Source organism: Musa acuminata, chromosome BXJ3-6 (assembly GCF_036884655.1).
Source record: "Musa acuminata AAA Group cultivar baxijiao chromosome BXJ3-6, Cavendish_Baxijiao_AAA, whole genome shotgun sequence".
NCBI lineage: Eukaryota > Viridiplantae > Streptophyta > Magnoliopsida > Zingiberales > Musaceae > Musa > Musa acuminata.
This window is the reverse complement of record NC_088354.1, coordinates 39,586,876-39,604,478: the sequence shown is the minus strand read 5'-3', so window position 1 is coordinate 39,604,478 and position 17,603 is coordinate 39,586,876. Positions and strand designations below refer to the sequence as shown.

Sequence of the window (17,603 nt, the reverse complement as noted above, 5' to 3'; positions counted from 1 at the left end):
GATATAGTTGAATGCATTTAAATGAAGATCAAGAAGAAAAACATATGATTATTGATTTGACTGATCAAACAATAAAAAAGAAGAAGAATTAAATTATTTTGATAAAATAAAAATCTAATGATAAAATAGTTGATTTAAATAAAATAATTAAAATATCTCTCTCTCACACACACAATTTTTTGAAAATTAATTATTTTTAAATTAAAAGGATTGATGTGTACCTGCGCAAAACAACCTGTCTCCTTTTGGCATGGGCGGCTGATGGCAGAGTCAGATGTACGCAGAAACGGAGAAAATGGCGCCAAACCCCTCTTCATCCTTCGCCTCTCCCACCGACCTGACCTCGGTGATCACTGGCGCCAGAGATCTCATATTCTCCCTCCTCGCGCTATAAAATCGTCGTCGTCGTCGGAGTTACACATGAGCGGCTCATCGCTTCGTCGAGATGGGGTCGCTCTCGGCCCTACTCGCATGATCATCCGCGGCGGGCGCTCCTCTCTCTCCCCTGCCGCCCGATCCGACCACGAGCTGCTCCGCATCCTCCTCATCCGGGCTGATCGAAGCTCCTCGGGGCGTCGGATCTAAACGAGAAGATGGTTTATCCTTCAGCGGGGAACACAAGATCAGGCGTCGGCTTCTGGGCCTGCTCGGGTGGCTCAGAGGCGTCGCAGTCGAGCCACTCAACACGACGCCGGACTTTAGAAGCGAGCCGATCAGAGCCCGAGCGGTGTTGCGGGTGGGTGACGCGACCGGAAGAGACCTTCGGTCTCCGGCTTCTTCTACCACCAAGGTAATGTTGCCTTCAAGAATCGCTGCTCTTTATCTTCATATCTTCTTATGGTTACACTCAAAAGAAGGAAACAGAAAAGAGTCAGGTTTATGTGTTTGTTTCAGAAGAAACAGAAAAGCGAGCAAGGTTCCTCCAAAGGACCAATCAGGAAACATGGAACGAAGCATGGTCCAGATGGAATGCTGAGTCAACCATTACGGAGGTCGAAAAGGATCGCTACGAACATAGGAAAAGGCCTGAGGAAGCTTCTTTCTGTCCGCAGGAAACGCATCGGACGCGGCCCAGACTTGCAAGCTGCAGTACCAGAGTGGACAGGCCTCTCGGTGCTTGGGTACTCCACCTTCGCCTGCAGAAGGCGATGACCCAGAGCAGGCCGAGAGGGATGACAACGAGCAGTAGAGTGAACTCTCTATAGGTGATTACAATTATGGTTTTGATTTGTTCCAGTACATGAACTACCTAGTTGTTCATCAACCTGCGCAGAACCAACTTCCCCGTTTCAGCAACAATGTCGGTATCGCACTCACTCGGGTGGTTCGCGGGAAGAGAAAAATACGCGCCGAAACACCCCCCTTCCGGCCGACCTCCCCTCGGTGATCATCGTTTAAGAGAGCTACTTATCGCTTCGGTTCGCTACTCCGCTCCCCCCTCATTCAGATGTAAAAATGGTTAGTTGCTTCATTTAAGATTTCGTCGCTCCGGAAACTTTTTGTTCTTCTTTACAGAAAACCTTGCATTAACTGACCTGTTCTTTTGTTTTTGGTGCCGCCTCTGTTGACCAAGCCCGCCTCTACGGGAGGATCACAATATTCATATCATCAGGAAAACGACATCCATTAAGCCTTTTTAAAATTAGATTGTTGGTGGTCATTCTTAACAAGTTTAGACATGGGTGTGAAAAGAAAAAAAAAAGAAAAGAAAAGAAAAGAAAGATCATATGCAAACACGCAAACAGGGAAAAAAAATAATATTGATTTTTAAAAAAATATTTACAAATTTTTTAACTACTCTTTGACTTAAACCTATAGACCTCAACACTTGAGATTTAAATTAATATATATATATATATATAATATCATTTATTTATAGTTATAGAATAATAATTTAGATCAAGAGACTCTTATATCTAAAACTCTAATTTATTAATTTATTTAAAAATATTAAGATCTTTATAGAATAATAGTTTAAATCTTAACAGGAGGTTGATTACCTAATGCTCTATTTCAACTCGTTTCATTCAGCAAGTGCTTTCTATTTGTTGTTATGCTTATGAGATTTTTCTATTATTTAAAATATATTAGATAAGATTTTAAATTTTGTGTTAAATAAATTTAATATATTAAATTTTAAATAAAAATTATTTGACTTTAAACTTTTTTAATCACTATATCGTAAACTCTATATGTACTCTCGAGATTCTTATGTGTGAGTTTTTCTGATATATTTGAAATTAGCGAAGAAGCACTCGTGCGAGCTAACAAATCAGTCAGTCAGGACCTCCGACTCCAATCAGGTACCTAACCGCATTCTCCAACTACAACACAGTCCACTACTGCTTCCATGTGCTGACAACTCATCAGAGACCGCTTCCAACCCCCTCTCGTCATCATCCGTCCGTCCATCCATCAATCCATCCGATTTAGCACTAATCCCGTCACGACGACGCGATGGCGATGGTGCCGTCATCCGCTAAATCGTCAACGAAAAGCATCTTTTTTTTAACACTGCACTGCCGCTGGTGCGGTCATCGGCGTTCATTTCCAGCGTGCTTAGTTTGGTGGTGCGGCGTGGTAGGTGCGACTCCCGCGACACGTCAGGGGCGTGCATCCTGTCCCTTGATCTTGGTTTCTCGTGTCATCAGATGGTCCTTTTTTGTCTATAAAGTTCGTTCCTTCCCCGGCATCAAAGTCGGCACTCCTTGTGTTTGTCCTTCCTGCCATCTGCTTCTGCCATGGCGGTGCTCTCCTCCCCTTCATCCAGATCCGTTTGTTGGTCGCATTCGTCGTCCCCTTCGTCATCCTCGCCGCCGTCGATATCGAGTTCAATCGGCGTCTCGGATGGCCGCCGTGGCTCCAAGCTTCGGATCGCCTCGAAGGGGAGGAATCGTATATCGCGAGAGGCTATTGTTAGTGGGAAGACACAGGAGGCATGGTCAGGGAGAGATGGACAGGGGAAGGGGAAGAAGAAGGGCGGGAGTGGAGGTGGTGCTGCTGGGGCGATGATGTGCAGCGCGGAGGGGATCGGGAGGCGGTTGGAGAGAGGGCAGGTTGGCAGGGCGGCGGTGGCGATTCCGGAACGGGCGAAGGTGTTGCTGATGTTGGCGGTGGTCATGTGCCTCTGCAACGCGGATCGGGTGGTGATGTCGGTCGCGGTGGTCCCGCTTGCGTCCCGCTACGGGTGGAGCAGCTCCTTCTTAGGAATCGTGCAGGTCCAGATCTATTCCTTCCTTCTCCATTATCTTCTCCTTCCTTCATGATCTCATGTTTCAGGGTTTCTTTTTCTCTCTGAACGAACTTTCATGCGTTGATTTCGGCACACGCATCTCAAGTTTCTCACATTTTTCTATCATCCATTATTGCTAGCAGCAGCAGCGGGTTTTTACTTTCACCACCTAAGCTTCCAACACACTGAATTGTTTTATCGTGTCAAAGGAGAAGAGGAGACGTCCTTGATCTGTGCATCCTATTAAGAATCTGTTAATCCACCGCAGTCCTTTGTCAAGATATTAAGAAGATAAACGAACAGGTGAGTCATTCTTGTTCAAATTCTTTTTCCTCCTGCGCCAACGTTTAGTGGGCCCCTCCCGCCCCCCGCCCAAAAAAATTTCCCATCCGTACCACCTCCCTCATCAGACGTGGACCTTTTTCTTTGGGGCCCTGACCCTTGGCGTCTCTGTGAGCCAAGTTCTTTTCGGGAGGTAAGTCTTGGGAGTGTGAATTAGGCGTGGAACGTGGAGGTACGTCATTTTAGCGAACCGAAGTAGATGCAGAGAGAAGATAGGTTTACCAGAGCTATGATGACGGCTGAATCACCCCTGACACTTTTTAGGATTGACGTGGTCATTCGGAGGGATGACATTGACCCCTGACACTTCTTAGTTATATCACCCTGACATTTCCCAGGGTCGAGTCTGTCCGCCTAGACAGCAGGACCCGTTGGTGTCCCGCGGACTGTGGGCTCGACGTGCCTGAAATTATTTCTATCGGCGTTGGTCGCCACCGCTCACCTACCACTAAAGTTTTCTTTATCCGAGTCCAATGGTCGCCGTCCTATATATATATATCAAGTCTATTCATAAGCAGGACAAGAATTAAAATAAAAAGTATAGCAAAAAAAAAACTGAACATTACAAAATAAAATTTTATTTTTAGGATAAAATTGTCCGGGGCACATGTAATATTGTGTTCGGCCAATTTACTGTCCTTCATTTTCTTTTTCTTTGCCTATCTCATTCATGTCGGATTGTCATTATTATAATAAAAATGGTGTCTATTACTCGTACATGAATCGATCCCAATCCATGTCAGTCATTGTCACCGTAATCCAGTAGTCCACCTAGTATAAGGTATTTCGGATCTGTTTTCAACCTCAACCGTTGATCCATCGCCACTACAGACGACTGATTGGACTTTTGTGAAGCTTGACAGTCGTCATTTCTGTGGGGATATCTCATTTCATCGGTTGCCGGAGGAGCTCTTGCGGACAGATACGGGGGGAAACGAGTTTTGGCGTGCGGTGTGGCGGTCTGGTCCCTGGCCACCTTCCTCACTCCGTGGGCCGCCAACCATTCCACCGCCATGCTTTTGGCGGTCCGCGCTCTCTTCGGCCTGGCCGAAGGCGTCGCCTTTCCTTCCATGAGCACGCTTTTATTCCGGTGAGCCACCACTCTGTTCCCGTTGACCAAACCATAACATGTCGCATGGTAGTTGTTGACGAGCTTTTATTTCGGTGCAGATGGTTCCCATGCAGCGAGCGAGCCAGTGCAGTCGGCATTTCCATGGCTGGTTTCCATATGGGAAACGTGATAAGCTTTCTCGCATCGCCAATTATACTGTCGAGCATTGGGATCAATGGGGCCTTTGCCTTCTTCGCCGCTCTCGGTTTCATCTGGCTGTCGGCATGGACGCTGGGAATCACGAACGATCCTCGCGACAGCCCTCGGATTAGCCAGGCTGAGCTGCAGCTGATTCGAGCTGGGAAGATGGATTTGAAGACGGAGAACAGCCAACTTCCACCCCTTCGCTACTTGCTCTCCAAGCTACCCGCCTGGTCTTGCATTCTTGCCAACATGGCCAACAATTGGGTGAGCTTAAATTAGGCGACCGTGTTCTTTGCTGATTCATGGCTTAATCTCGGTTAGCTTCAAGCAGCAAAAATCTAAGCTGCGTCTGACATGATCTATCTGCACCTGCAGGGGTACTTCGTACTTCTATCCTGGTTGCCCGTCTATTTTAAGACTGTATGTATGGGAATACCGTCTCTTTCTCTGTTTATATGCCGTCTCTGGTTGACTACGTTCATCGTTGTGCTTGTTCGTTTCTTATCGACACAGGTTTACAACGTGAACCTGAAGCAAGCGGCGTGGTTCAGTGCGGTACCATGGGGAGTAATGGCGTTGTCTGGTTACATCGCAGGAGCTTCTTCGGACTTCATGATCAAATCTGGATGCAGGATAACAAAAGTTAGAAAGCTCATGCAGGTCCGTCTAACTTTATTCCCTCCCCCCAGATAACACTTCCAAGTATATGGTCATCTTCGTACGACAAACAACGATCCAAGACAAATGGAATCATCATGGTGTCGTTGAAGACTGAAGAACTGATGCGTGTGCTAATTATTTTCTCTTGTCATGTTGCAGTCGATCGGTTTTATTGGACCAGCGGTGTCATTGTTGTGCTTAAGGTATGCACAAACACCAACAGCAGCCGCAGTTCTCATGACCATTGCTCTGAGCTTGAGCTCTTTCAGTCAAGCTGGCTACTTTCTTAACATACAGGTATTATTAAGCTGCTGCTTTTTTTCTTTCTTCTTTGGATGAAAGCTAGAAGTGGGTCTCTTTGCTGCAAACCTGCAAGACATTAAAAATCTTGTTGTTGGCTGACTGGAGTTTTTCTAATTTGTATACGACACAGGACATTGCTCCAAAATATGCAGGATTTCTACATGGTAAGATCACCTATCACTAGCCCAACACTCTCTACAGGATTTCTTACATGACTAATAATCATGCTTATGCTGAGTATTTATCCAATCTATCTGTCTGCCCTTTTGCACGACTCCTTTAATAATCTCTTAAATGACTGATGAGAAATACAAACATTAGGCACTATCTAATTGCCTCTCAACAGGGATTACAAACTCTGCTGGCACACTGGCAGCTATTATCAGCACCATTGGAACAGGCTACTTCGTGCAGTGGTTGGGATCATTCCAAGCCTTCCTCACACTCACTGCAGCACTCTACTTCGGCACCACAGTTTTCTACAATCTACATGCAACTGCAGAACAGGTTTTCTTCTGATTTTTTGTGAGTATTTTTTGTGTGTGTACGATTAGAGAGGTTCGTGTAGGTGGTGGATTCAACAAATGAAGTTGTAATATTCGTCCATCATCACTCTCAGTTGTTAAGGATGAATGCTTGTCAGAACAACAGGGACGTGTCATGTATTAGAACAACGAGGGAAGATTAGCATGAGCATTGTTAATTAGGATCAATCTCAATACTCTCGTTTGTAAGATCTAATATTTGGTTCCTATATGTTTCTGGATCAAAGATAAATTCAGTCCAGCCATATCAGTCTCAATACTTGTTTGATTTTGAATTTGACATATTCCCAGCCTTTTTAATTATTCTCATTTGGACCAGTCAGTCTTTTTTAGAACAAAAAATAATAAAATATTATATATTAAAACTAGATAAGTTAATTGTCTTCTGTTACACTTATCATATCAATAATCCTCATAAAATAAAACCTAACGTGAAGTGGGCCAATTGACTTATCAAATTTGTTTGACATAAATCACTAGTTAATATATTAAAACTATAGTCGTACTCATCATATTCTTATAAATTAATCTTAATTTAATTTATTTCCAATATGAGATTAATAAGAGGTTTTATAAAAATATCACATATGATATAGAATATTTTGATATCACCCTAACATCAACAATCACCTTGAAATCCATGTGGCATCTTAGAGATAATATGACGCATGTGTGTGGTACGACCTAAAGGGAACGTAGTAGACTGGACGCACAACTGTAATTGTGCCGCTCAGGATCGTGCAAAGGTGTCCTCGCACGGTGCGGAATCAAAACAGCCGACCCGTGACGTCCAAAGCAAACAAACCGATCGTTTGGAATATCGACGGTCATTAACAACCTGCATACGACTGACCCCAAGAAGTGGTATAAATGTCGACTCTCTGATTGACGCCAGGAGGAAGGCCAAGTAGACAAGAACATCTCTGCTCTCTTGTTTACATAGCTCATATTGTCGGCTTCCTCCCCCTTCATCTTTTACTGACTTAAACATTGAAGGGGTCGAGCCGAGATATCTCGACGTAGACCTATTGGGCAAGACTATCGACAGCCAGGAGACGACCCTGCCGCCAGGAGATGATGTCGTAATAAGGGAGACCCACATTCCTCTACCTGCTCTATCCATTCGAAAGTCAGATCACTCCCGACGAACCCTCCTTCCAACGAACCTCTCTCGTCGACCTGTCACGTCGACACCCCACATCAGCGAGGAGGAGATACCATAATAAGCATGTACCTTCCACGATGAACCAATTTGTGACACTATCAGCATCAATACTCCAAAGCGGCACGGAGTGATTCAAATTAGTAACGATAATAAAGTCCGCATGTCCAAAACCATCTGTATTCCCTGCCGAATATGGAAGGTTTAGACATGCAACCATGGCTCATTTTAACCTACTGCAGCCACAAACACACACAGTCAACTTAATTTAATTAGTTTCTTGTACTTTAAGCGACCTCTGAAAAGTTTTCTTTTTCTTTTTTATTCTTTTTGTTGCTAGACATGTTGTGATACGTCAAGTATAAGTTTCTCTGAGTAGTTATCAAAATCAGATTAAACGTCAATCCGATCAAATCTTGAATCAATCGATCAATTAAACTACATATTTAATATTTTTAAATATTAAAATCATAAAACATATATAATATTATAAACAAAAGTAAGAGGCTAACAATCAAAGAAAATGATATCACCTCTACGACAGATCACACATCGAGTGAACTAAAAACTAATGAATATATATTTTTTCCTCCCGTGAAAAAGATTAAAGCATTTACGAACATTGAAACAGTGAGCCGCAATGATGGAGATCAAATTATGATTATTCTAATCTGACCCATTTATTCTCTTCGTTTTTTCTTTTGTCCATTTGTTCACAAAAAGGAAACTTATTTGGAAATAAATAAATAAATAAATTCCTTTTAAAGATTTTATTATTTTGATTATATTTCTACAAAATAGCAGACTCCCTTCCTTTTATTTTGTCACGTAATTTATTAACATAAAATAATAATATCTCTGATCTTCCATTCCACGCCACCGGCACACAGTTTGGTTCTACCCCGCTCTCTCGACCCCCGAGCTGGGAGAGACCAGAGCGAGCTGAGGGAGAGAGAGAGAGAGAGAGAGAGAGAGCATGAATTGCCGGAGCCTGGAGGAGTTCTGGGCCTTCTACGTGAACCAGCACTCGAAGCCCGCCACCCGGCGTTGGCACTTCGCCGGCACCCTCTCCGCCTTCCTCTGCCTCCTCCTCGCCCTCCTCCTCGGCCGCTGGCCCTTCCTCCTCGCCGCCCCCTTCCTCGGCTATGGCCTCGGTTGGTATAGCCACTTCTTCGTCGAGGGCAACGCCCCCGCAGCATTCGTCCACCCCCTCTGGTCCTTCCTCTGCGACCTCAAAATGTTCGTCCTTATGCTCACCGGGCAGATGGACCGCGAGATCAAGCGCCTCGGGAAGAGGCCCGTCCTCCAGGCCTTCTGATCCTCCCCCATCAATGGATCCATCTGATGGCGAATCGACCTGTTCCCTTCCGTCGGATCAATGCCCCTCTGCGCTTGTCTCCCCCACCTGATGGTGATGACGGATGACAAGTTACTCTTCTGAAATCTACATCTTTCTGTTATCTTCTTGCAATTATTTATATTTCGTTCTTGGATAGATATTGTCACCGCTGTTTTTACATTATCGAGATGATTCACTTCAGAAATTATCCTGCTTGAAGCTTGTGATTAGCATAATATACTTGCCGTTGTGTTCTTTGATTAGGCAGTCTAATATTGCTGTACTCAGTTACATTTCCTTGCTTAAGAAAGATGTCTATTAGGAAAATTAAGATCGATGAGAATATGGTAGCATTATCGACAAATAATGAGATTTCTTCGTTTTGGGAATTCAATTCTGTTGTTGCCTCTCCGGAAAAAAAAAGAAAATGAAAAGGAAAACTGTGCTTAGTTTTAGTCTACATGTCATACTGTCATGGAAGTCGTAGTTTTATATAACTTTTGATCCTAGATCTTGTAAATTGCTTCTGAAGTTGTTGCTTGTTTCCAAAGTGTAATTGTTGGGTTTCTTTCTCTGATAGCGGCGTCTATGATTCTCTTTGTTATGATGAACTTGTTGACTTCTCGATTTGGGATGAGTTAAAAACTTTCTTTCTGGTATGGGCATGAAGAAAGCAACATTTACTTGTTCTTAACTTCATTGTTTGAAGTAGGCTATAGCATTTGGTGTTATTCTTGTTATCTTTTATGTGAAGGAGATATGTCGAGTTTGCTCTATGTTTATTCAACAATTTTTTGGAGAAATTTACCGGAGTCGTCGATAAGAATTATATGATGAATTGCCAAGATGGTATACGATGAATTGAAAGTGATGTTGTTCAGATTTTAGGATTCATTAGACTTGTTTTTTTTTTTTTGTATTTGGCTCTCACCTTTTCTTCTGTCCTTGTTTTGTATAATGGTTTCTAAAGTTGTTTCTGAGTCAACAGTATCAACTGATTTCAAGTAATTTGAAGTTTTATGGTTTGACAAAGTTATTGCTCTATCAGGACAGGTGCTTGCAAGTCCAAATTGCAAATTCAAGGTCCTTTCTCTAACTTTGAATCATATGTTGTCTTGATTCACATGCTCTTATATAATTACACTCTGTATCAATATGATTCAGAGGGATACTTTATGGCATATGATTCTGGATTTCAATTGCTAGTGATGATTTAGAAGCATCAATTGTGAAGATGGTACAATTCTGAATCACTATAAACTAAGATTATCACTTTAGATTTAAGACGGTTTCCTGATAGTGACATTTGAAGTTTGAGGGTTCCACTGCATCTGCTATTTCTTCTCGGACTTGCTATAATCATCGGTGCTTACCTAAAGTTGCACTGAAGATGTATGGTTAGGTGGTGCCACTTGTAGTAAGCATGGTTGATGTTATAGATTGTCTGCCCAAGGTTAGACATTCCTTGGTACTAACTAAAGCCTGGTTGTTGCTTTTGATCACCACTTTGCCTGTGGCTCCCGCTGTGGATGGTATGTTAACTCAACCAGAAGACTGCGATTAAGAGATCTTTACTTCCAGTTTATGAGATAATTTTGTTTGGAGATATATTTCGACTTGGCAAGCATGTCAGTGACCAGTATTTATGCTTGTTTGATTGCTGGTGTTTTCTTTTGCTCTATCAAGATGACTTTAGAGTTCAATTGATATCGCTGTATTGAGCTGGGCAATGACAGGAACAACACATGCATTATGACAAATCCGTACTGCATTAGAATCATATAAAGAAACATCTTGTTGAGTTCATAAATGCCTTGCATCCTTTTATATTAATTTAGGTTTTTAGAATTTATTTATTGTGTGTGTGTGTGTGTGTTACATACATACATATATATGTATGTATATATACACATATATATGTATATACATATACATATACATATACATACATACATATATATACATATGTATATTTGTATACATATACATATACATATCTGTATATGTATACATGTGTATGTATATGTATATGTATATGTATATATATATAAGGATTGCTCTCTCTTTCCTCCGAAACACCTCTCTTGTGTAAAACCTGTAGCAGTAATTGTACTGCATCTGGAATATGGTTGAAGGTAGCTGATGTGTCACTAATCCAGATTGATGTGGCATAGCTCATGAAAGGAGACCAAGATTTTGGATGGAAGATGCAAATCACAGAGTGGTGTTAGTGGTGAACTGATGTGCGAGTTAAAGATGGTTTCTGGCCCAATCTCTTCCTCCTAGCTTTGCTTTAAGAAAGGACTGTCAGCTGCTTTGAATGAGTGGGGATTACACATCTGATATGAGAATGCAAATAATTATTGATTTGGAGTCCAGACTGACACACAGCAATAGAACAAAGGTTGCAACAGAGCAGGATTACATGTTTCATGACTTGCACACACACACCCAATGCTTATTCCGTTGAAAGAGAGAGAGAGAGAGATCTGCGAGTCAAGTCAGAGGTCGCTCCTCGTAGGCTTGTGCGAGTCGGGGCTCGGTCGTACAGTATCAGCGGATGGAATCCACTCGTTGGTTGCGGGGTTTCCTTGCAGGTGCGGGTGGCAACCAGACGCATCACAGGCGCAGTCTGGTGTCAGCTCGAACCGGTTGCCATCGCCCTTGTCCATCTTGATGAAGCCAGTTCCAGTCTACACCCCACAACCATTAATCGTGAGAAGGCTCATCTAATTTTTCTTGTTGTACAAACATATAAATCAATTATATTTAGAATATACCGTGTGATGTTGCTTTTCGATGCAGTTGAGGTCGGTGTAATACTCCGTCTCCACATACTCTTCCGCCGCTTCGCTCCCCTCGCACACCAGTTTCTGAGGTCCAAGGAAAGGCATTAACGCAAACACATGAGGAACCGCCGCTGCGAGGGAGAGACGAGAGAACGAGAGAGACCTGGTCGTGGGCTTCGAGATCGCGGAACTTGTCGAGCTCGGGGGTGGAGTCGCCGTCGGAGGGCGGGACGGAATCGGAGTAGACGGCGGAGTACTCGCTGCGGGATGGCTTGGTGTGGCGTTTGGGGGCGATGCTGTCGAAATACTCCCGCGCCTCCGCCTCCGCCTTGACCTCCTCCTCCGGCGCCAGATGAGCGTCGCTCCGATCGGGCCTCATCACCATGTAAGTTGTAACCCACCGATCGGATCGATCTCCTTATCCTCACAATCGCAGTTCCATGGCTTCGGGCTTCATATAGATCCAAAGCAAAAGCAAGCTTGTCGGCGACGGCAAACTACCAGTCCAAAAATATCTGATGAGACTTTATGAGACGATAGCGACCTCCCCCTCGCATCATCTCCTTGCATCAAAAATATCTCCATTCCTTTCGTTCTCAGGCCACCCAACCAACTTTGAACTCCCAACAAGAATTTTTGTGCATGAAATAAATTAAAAATAGTATTTTTTTTTTCGGTAAATAAATTTGATACGTTATCATCATGTCAATATTTTTTATATATAATAAATCATAAATTAGTAGTTAAATAGCACAATGTTATGACCTTATTATTTTATTTAGATCATTAGAGTTTTAATATCTGATGTTGACTCCGCTCATAGGAATTTTGGATTGGCTGTGGACTGTGTATCTTAGACTATGACAATGGTCAAATTAGTTGAATTGTGAACCGATACAAATTTGATGGAGTTTTACATAAAATTTAAATTCAACTTAGCACCCTAGACGATGTCTCAAAGTATTTGGACAAATTCTTAAAAAACGAAATTTGAGGTTTTCATATTTTATTGAAAGATGTCTTACAGATACAACGACTTTAAATAGTAATTTTTTTCTTGTTGATGATGAGAATATGCAATAATGCATAAAAATCGATAAAGGGATTCATACAAATCAATAAATGAATTGTTAATGAAAAATGATGATAAAAAATAGAATTAGGGTAAAAATGGGATGGAGGAGGAAAAGTTGTGTGGTGAAATCTTTGAGTTTGGGTAAAGATTTTAGAGTTTTGGTGGTTTTGAGTTGGGTTGATATTTTTTATATTTAAAATTGATTCGGTTTGGTGTGAACGGTATAATCGAACATAACAAGAGTGTCATTTTAAACGGTCTTCAAAACCAAATTATTGATGAATTGATTCAATTTGATAGATGTGATGAACAAATGTTAATCTTATCTTTTAAAAAATAAAAAGACACTTTATGGGAATAAATTAAAAGGGGAAGCTCTAGAGAAAAAAATTATTTGTAACTCATTTTTAATATTTATAATCTCTTTACAAAAATAATATTTCTAAACTACCTCTTTGCAAATAAATAGAAATATCCCTCTCTTTTTCTCCTTCTTCTCTTCATTTTTTTGTTTTCCTCTGGAGTCAATAGGGAGCATTGTTATTGGTTAAGAGTGCGAGGAGCATTGGTAGGTAGCGAAGATGGTGAAAATATTTACGTTGGTAAAGAGTACGAGACAACAAAGAGTATAAGAGAATATCGACTAAGAGTGAGAAGTGAGAGAGTATCCATATATATAGAAAACATGAAACTATGATTAACGATAACTTAAGTAGAAAACGTGAGATGACGATGACATCAATAAGGAATGCAGGGCTAGGGAAATAGAAAAAAAAAAGATAAAGATGAAATAAAAATTTGAAGATTGTAAATAATAAAATTATATTATATTATTTTAAAAAAGATTATCAAGAGCAAAAATATTGCCAATAATAAAATGAAAACTGTAAATAGTAAACTTCAAAAAAAAAAAAACTTTGGGGAATTTGCATAAGGTATTTTCCTCATCATCTTCTTCTGCAGTTATCGCTCAAAAGAGAGAAAGGGAAAGTTGAAGCAGCAGTGGCCCATTCGTGAGTTGTGTCGCTACTGTTCCACTTACTTTTCTTCTTCTCTACAATATATACTAAAAGCCTTTCACAAGTGGACGAGCGATGGTTAGACAAAGCGTAGAAATGAAAAGATCAAAGAAGCAATGGAAGCCAAAGAAGGCGACGGAAGGTATTATTGCTCTGCTTTTAGGCTGGAGTCGGATACCTCCGCCATGGCCCACCTGCGTCCTTTTTCCACCCACCCGCCCTCCGAAGCCGCCCCAAACCAGAGAAGAAGAAGACGATCGACGAGAAGAAGTAGGAAGACTCGGTCGTCTCGCCGATCATGATCTCGTTCCAAGATCGATCCTTAATACGCTCTCTTCGATCCTTGCAGAGGCAACGCCCTGTTCACGAGATCCTCGGCGGTGGTTTCCGTAAGTCCTACTGTAGCAATCACCCTTCTTCTCCTCCTCTCCCCCTCCCTCCTTTCTAGTCGTTCGCTCTGGTTTCCACGATCCGATCGATCTAACTTCCTATGGTGAACTTTGTCTCGATCCTCAAGTCAAAGGTTGTCCGATCGAACGCGGATCTTGTGGTTTTCCTGTTTAGTTCAGTTGGGATCTAATGGAGCTGTGATCGACAGTTGCGGATGTGATACTTTGGAGGAGAAAGAATGTAACGATAGGGATCCTGCTAGGAGCACTGGCTTCCCGGGTGCTCTTTGAAGTAGCTGGTTATACTATGCTGTCTCTCCTGTCCAAAGTTCTGCTGCTTTTGATTTCCATTCTCTTCTTGTGGTCGAGGGCTGCGGGAATCCTCAACAGGTAACTGTGTTCCCTCGACTGTTTTGGTGCTCTTCTATTTCACTCCAGCATGTTCTTGTAGCCTTTTAATTTTACAAAGTGGTTTGCAGAAATTAGCAGTCTTTTCTTTTACATGATTTTAATTCTAATTTTGAGTGGACTGCACAGTTATCTTTGTTTGGTCCTATGTAGACTATGGAATTGTAGTTGATAAGCAGAAAAAACAGTCAACAATTCTGCTGTATAATCAAATCTTCTAACATTCTTACCCGTTCTTATCCAACACTATGGGATTATAGTTCATGTTGTCATTTTTAGGCAATTGTTAGGCTTGGAGCATTTATTGGAGAGTTTGTTAGTAGATATAATTCAACAACAATAAATCGTAATGTTCCAACCGTTTGGGATTTGATTATATGGATTGTTTAAAAAAATAGCACTCTTTAGTTAAATTAAAAGTATTTAAGTCTTTATTTATAATCTTTTTTAACTTCTCTCTATCTCTCCTTGTGCTACTTATATTGCCTCACCTATTCTAACTACAATATTTATAGGTCTCTTTGGTATATGTTGATACATTAGTAAATGATTCTTCTTTGTTTTATCTTCTATTGAAGTCACACTTAATTATTCACAAATAAGAATATTTTTTTTAATATCTCTTTTTAACTCTGTACATCCACGTTATCATGTTTATCTCAATAATACAAACTTTTTATATAGATTATTTTTTAACCACTCAACACTTAAATCCATAAAGTATCGATCGTATGATAAGTAACTTATAAAAAAATTTATTTTAATAATGAAGATATATGGTCATCAGACAAAACATCCAATGCCCTTCTCCACTTTAAAGATTCAACCTGTACTCTGTGAATAATATTTATCAATTACTCTCCCGTGTTAAGAAATCAATCCAAGGCCTCAAACCCTTATTGAAATTTTTTTGTTACCCCACCACACTGTAGCATTAGTCCTACTCCTAACAATTGGCTATGAATGGCATCATAAACTGTAATATTGGAATCTGTGAAATAAATGTTGATGCCCCTTATTTGTCATCCTACTCGAAGATCAATTATGGTCCTCATTTTGCTGTTAATCAACATTTATCCCTCTGAATTCTTGGATCACCTACTATTCTGTCATCTCTTAATTTCTAGAGTTGAAAATTTGTTACCATTGATACATAATTTACAGCTACCCTAATCCAGAATCTTCGGCATAGAAAAAACATCTGATATGAGTACTTGTAAAGAAACAAGTGAAATTGCCTATTGAGTGTATGTTTTCCTTTTAAATAAACACAATTGCTAATAAAATGTTCTTAACTTGCCATCTCAGAACTTGGGTGCTTTTGTCTGAATTTAGAATTGCTAGTTGTATTCCTTGTCCATTCTTATTGTAGCATACTCTCAACAATTTCCAGCTATTTCCTGACATGAATGCAGGCCCCGTCCACCTATTCCAGAAATGCACCTCTCCGAAGAAATGATGCGTGAAGCTGCAGTTTTTGTTCGATTCCATGTGAATGTGCTCCTCTCGGTTTTCAATGATATTGTACACAGAAAAGACACAAAACTTTTCTATATGGTAGCTCTATGCTTATGGATGATTTCCATGGTCAGTGGTTTGATTGATATTCTTACTTTGGGTTACGCAAGTAAGTGCTTCTCCTGGCATTTGATGCTTCTAAAATCTAGAAAGGAAGTCCTAGAGAACTACTTAATTTAATTTTTGGTTTCTTGCCTTCTGTGAAATTGACCCAAGGAACAACATAGGGGTAACCTGCCAAAGGGAAGGGCAGTGTGTTAGGTGGTTTATACATGTGTAATTCCCCAGTAATCAATGCCGGCTCAAAGAGTTGACCTTAATAGTCCAATGAATCATACTGTCACAGAACCATTGTTTTCTGAAGTTGTTATTGATGTCACTCAAACTGATTATATCAATATATAAACTGAGTGATAGCATTTTGGTTTCAATCATTCAAGGTGACTAAAAAAAGGCTAATATATAAATCTCACAAATAAAAATATTTAGCTTGCTGATTGGTGTTAAATTCACCTGCCTTCTTTTCTTTCTTCTTACCAGGCCTGGTAATCATCCTAACAGTTCCAGCACTGTATGAGAAGTACGAAAATGGCATCGACAGCTACGTGAAGATGGCTCATATGGAAGTGCAGATGTATGAGAGAGTATACACCGAATGTTTTATCAAGTACTACATCAAAGCAAGGAGGTCGCTTTTGGAAAAGAAGAAATTACTGACCAATGTTTGATTCTAATACGGCATTTTGTTCATTCATTCCCCCTTTAACCATCATATCAAGAACGTCTTTGAGTGAAGTCCGTTGCATCAGGAACTACATGTGAAAAATTGTGCAGCTCTTCTTTTTTAACTCTATTGCTTTTCCAGTAGAGGATTTTAGTGGATTTCTTTTCCTTTTCTTTTTCCGAGGGAAGTCTGTAGCATCAGGAATTGCATGTGAAACATTGTGCAGCTATTGTTATTCTCTTTGGCTTTTTCAGACAAAGGACTAATGATATTATTCTTGTGAAGTTGGATTATTGTGATGAAGTACATCTGTGAATTCCATCAATACCATTGGCAAAGCTACCTGCTTCCATATTTTCCATGGTAGACTCTGTCCATGTTTACATGAAGTGCATTGTTGTCCACAGGCCTGCCATGAATTATCCCCTGGAAAAAAAAATGTTGGAGAGTGTATCTAATATGTTGTCATTTAACTTCATGATTTTATCTATTATGTATAGTTTTTGTCCCTTCCATGTTTCCAAAGGACATAGAGATGATTATGATTTTTAAAGACCTTAACCTTGTTTCAGTGATTATAAAAATATAATATATATATTAATTAACAACAGATATATGTTTACTAAAATAATAATAAAAAAATAAATTAAGTGATTTTTTAAAACTTTTTTAATTTTTTTATCTTATCGACACTCTTATCATTCTCCGTCCTTTCGTCTTTTTTTATCCTTTCTCATCATGTTGATACTCTTATATTCTTCGTCCTTAGATCATCGTTTTCGTCCTTTTTTTATCCTTAGAGATCGATATTTTTAAAATTATATAAAATAAATATATTATTTA

At 40.5% G+C, this 17,603-nt stretch overlaps 4 protein-coding genes across 4 annotated transcripts; 3 read left to right on the top strand and 1 right to left on the bottom strand.

The window, feature by feature from the left end:
* Positions 1–2,619: 2,619 nt before the first annotated feature.
* LOC103990212 (probable anion transporter 2, chloroplastic) lies at positions 2,620–6,594 on the top strand. Its single transcript, XM_009409287.3, has 8 exons — positions 2,620–3,218; positions 4,438–4,664; positions 4,745–5,093; positions 5,205–5,249; positions 5,343–5,489; positions 5,649–5,786; positions 5,923–5,956; positions 6,139–6,594. The coding sequence occupies exons 1-8, from the start codon at positions 2,742–2,744 to the stop codon at positions 6,309–6,311; spliced, it is 1,590 nt and encodes a 529-aa protein (XP_009407562.2). The 5' UTR covers positions 2,620–2,741; the 3' UTR covers positions 6,312–6,594.
* A 1,790-nt stretch (positions 6,595–8,384) lies between these two features.
* On the top strand, positions 8,385–9,215 carry LOC135639934 (uncharacterized). The gene has a single exon (XM_065153957.1). The coding sequence runs from the start codon at positions 8,476–8,478 to the stop codon at positions 8,815–8,817; it is 342 nt and encodes a 113-aa protein (XP_065010029.1). The 5' UTR covers positions 8,385–8,475; the 3' UTR covers positions 8,818–9,215.
* A 1,966-nt stretch (positions 9,216–11,181) lies between these two features.
* LOC135641822 (uncharacterized) lies at positions 11,182–12,098 on the bottom strand. The gene is made up of 3 exons (XM_065157573.1): positions 11,791–12,098; positions 11,619–11,711; positions 11,182–11,531 (listed from the first exon to the last, which is right to left on the bottom strand). Exons 1-3 carry the CDS (start codon positions 12,010–12,012, stop codon positions 11,340–11,342), a joined length of 507 nt encoding a protein of 168 aa, XP_065013645.1. The 5' UTR covers positions 12,013–12,098; the 3' UTR covers positions 11,182–11,339.
* A 1,694-nt stretch (positions 12,099–13,792) lies between these two features.
* LOC135639788 (reticulon-like protein B12) lies at positions 13,793–17,063 on the top strand. The gene is made up of 4 exons (XM_065153694.1): positions 13,793–14,110; positions 14,320–14,500; positions 15,934–16,145; positions 16,577–17,063. Exons 1-4 carry the CDS (start codon positions 14,020–14,022, stop codon positions 16,762–16,764), a joined length of 672 nt encoding a protein of 223 aa, XP_065009766.1. The 5' UTR covers positions 13,793–14,019; the 3' UTR covers positions 16,765–17,063.
* Positions 17,064–17,603: the final 540 nt, after the last annotated feature.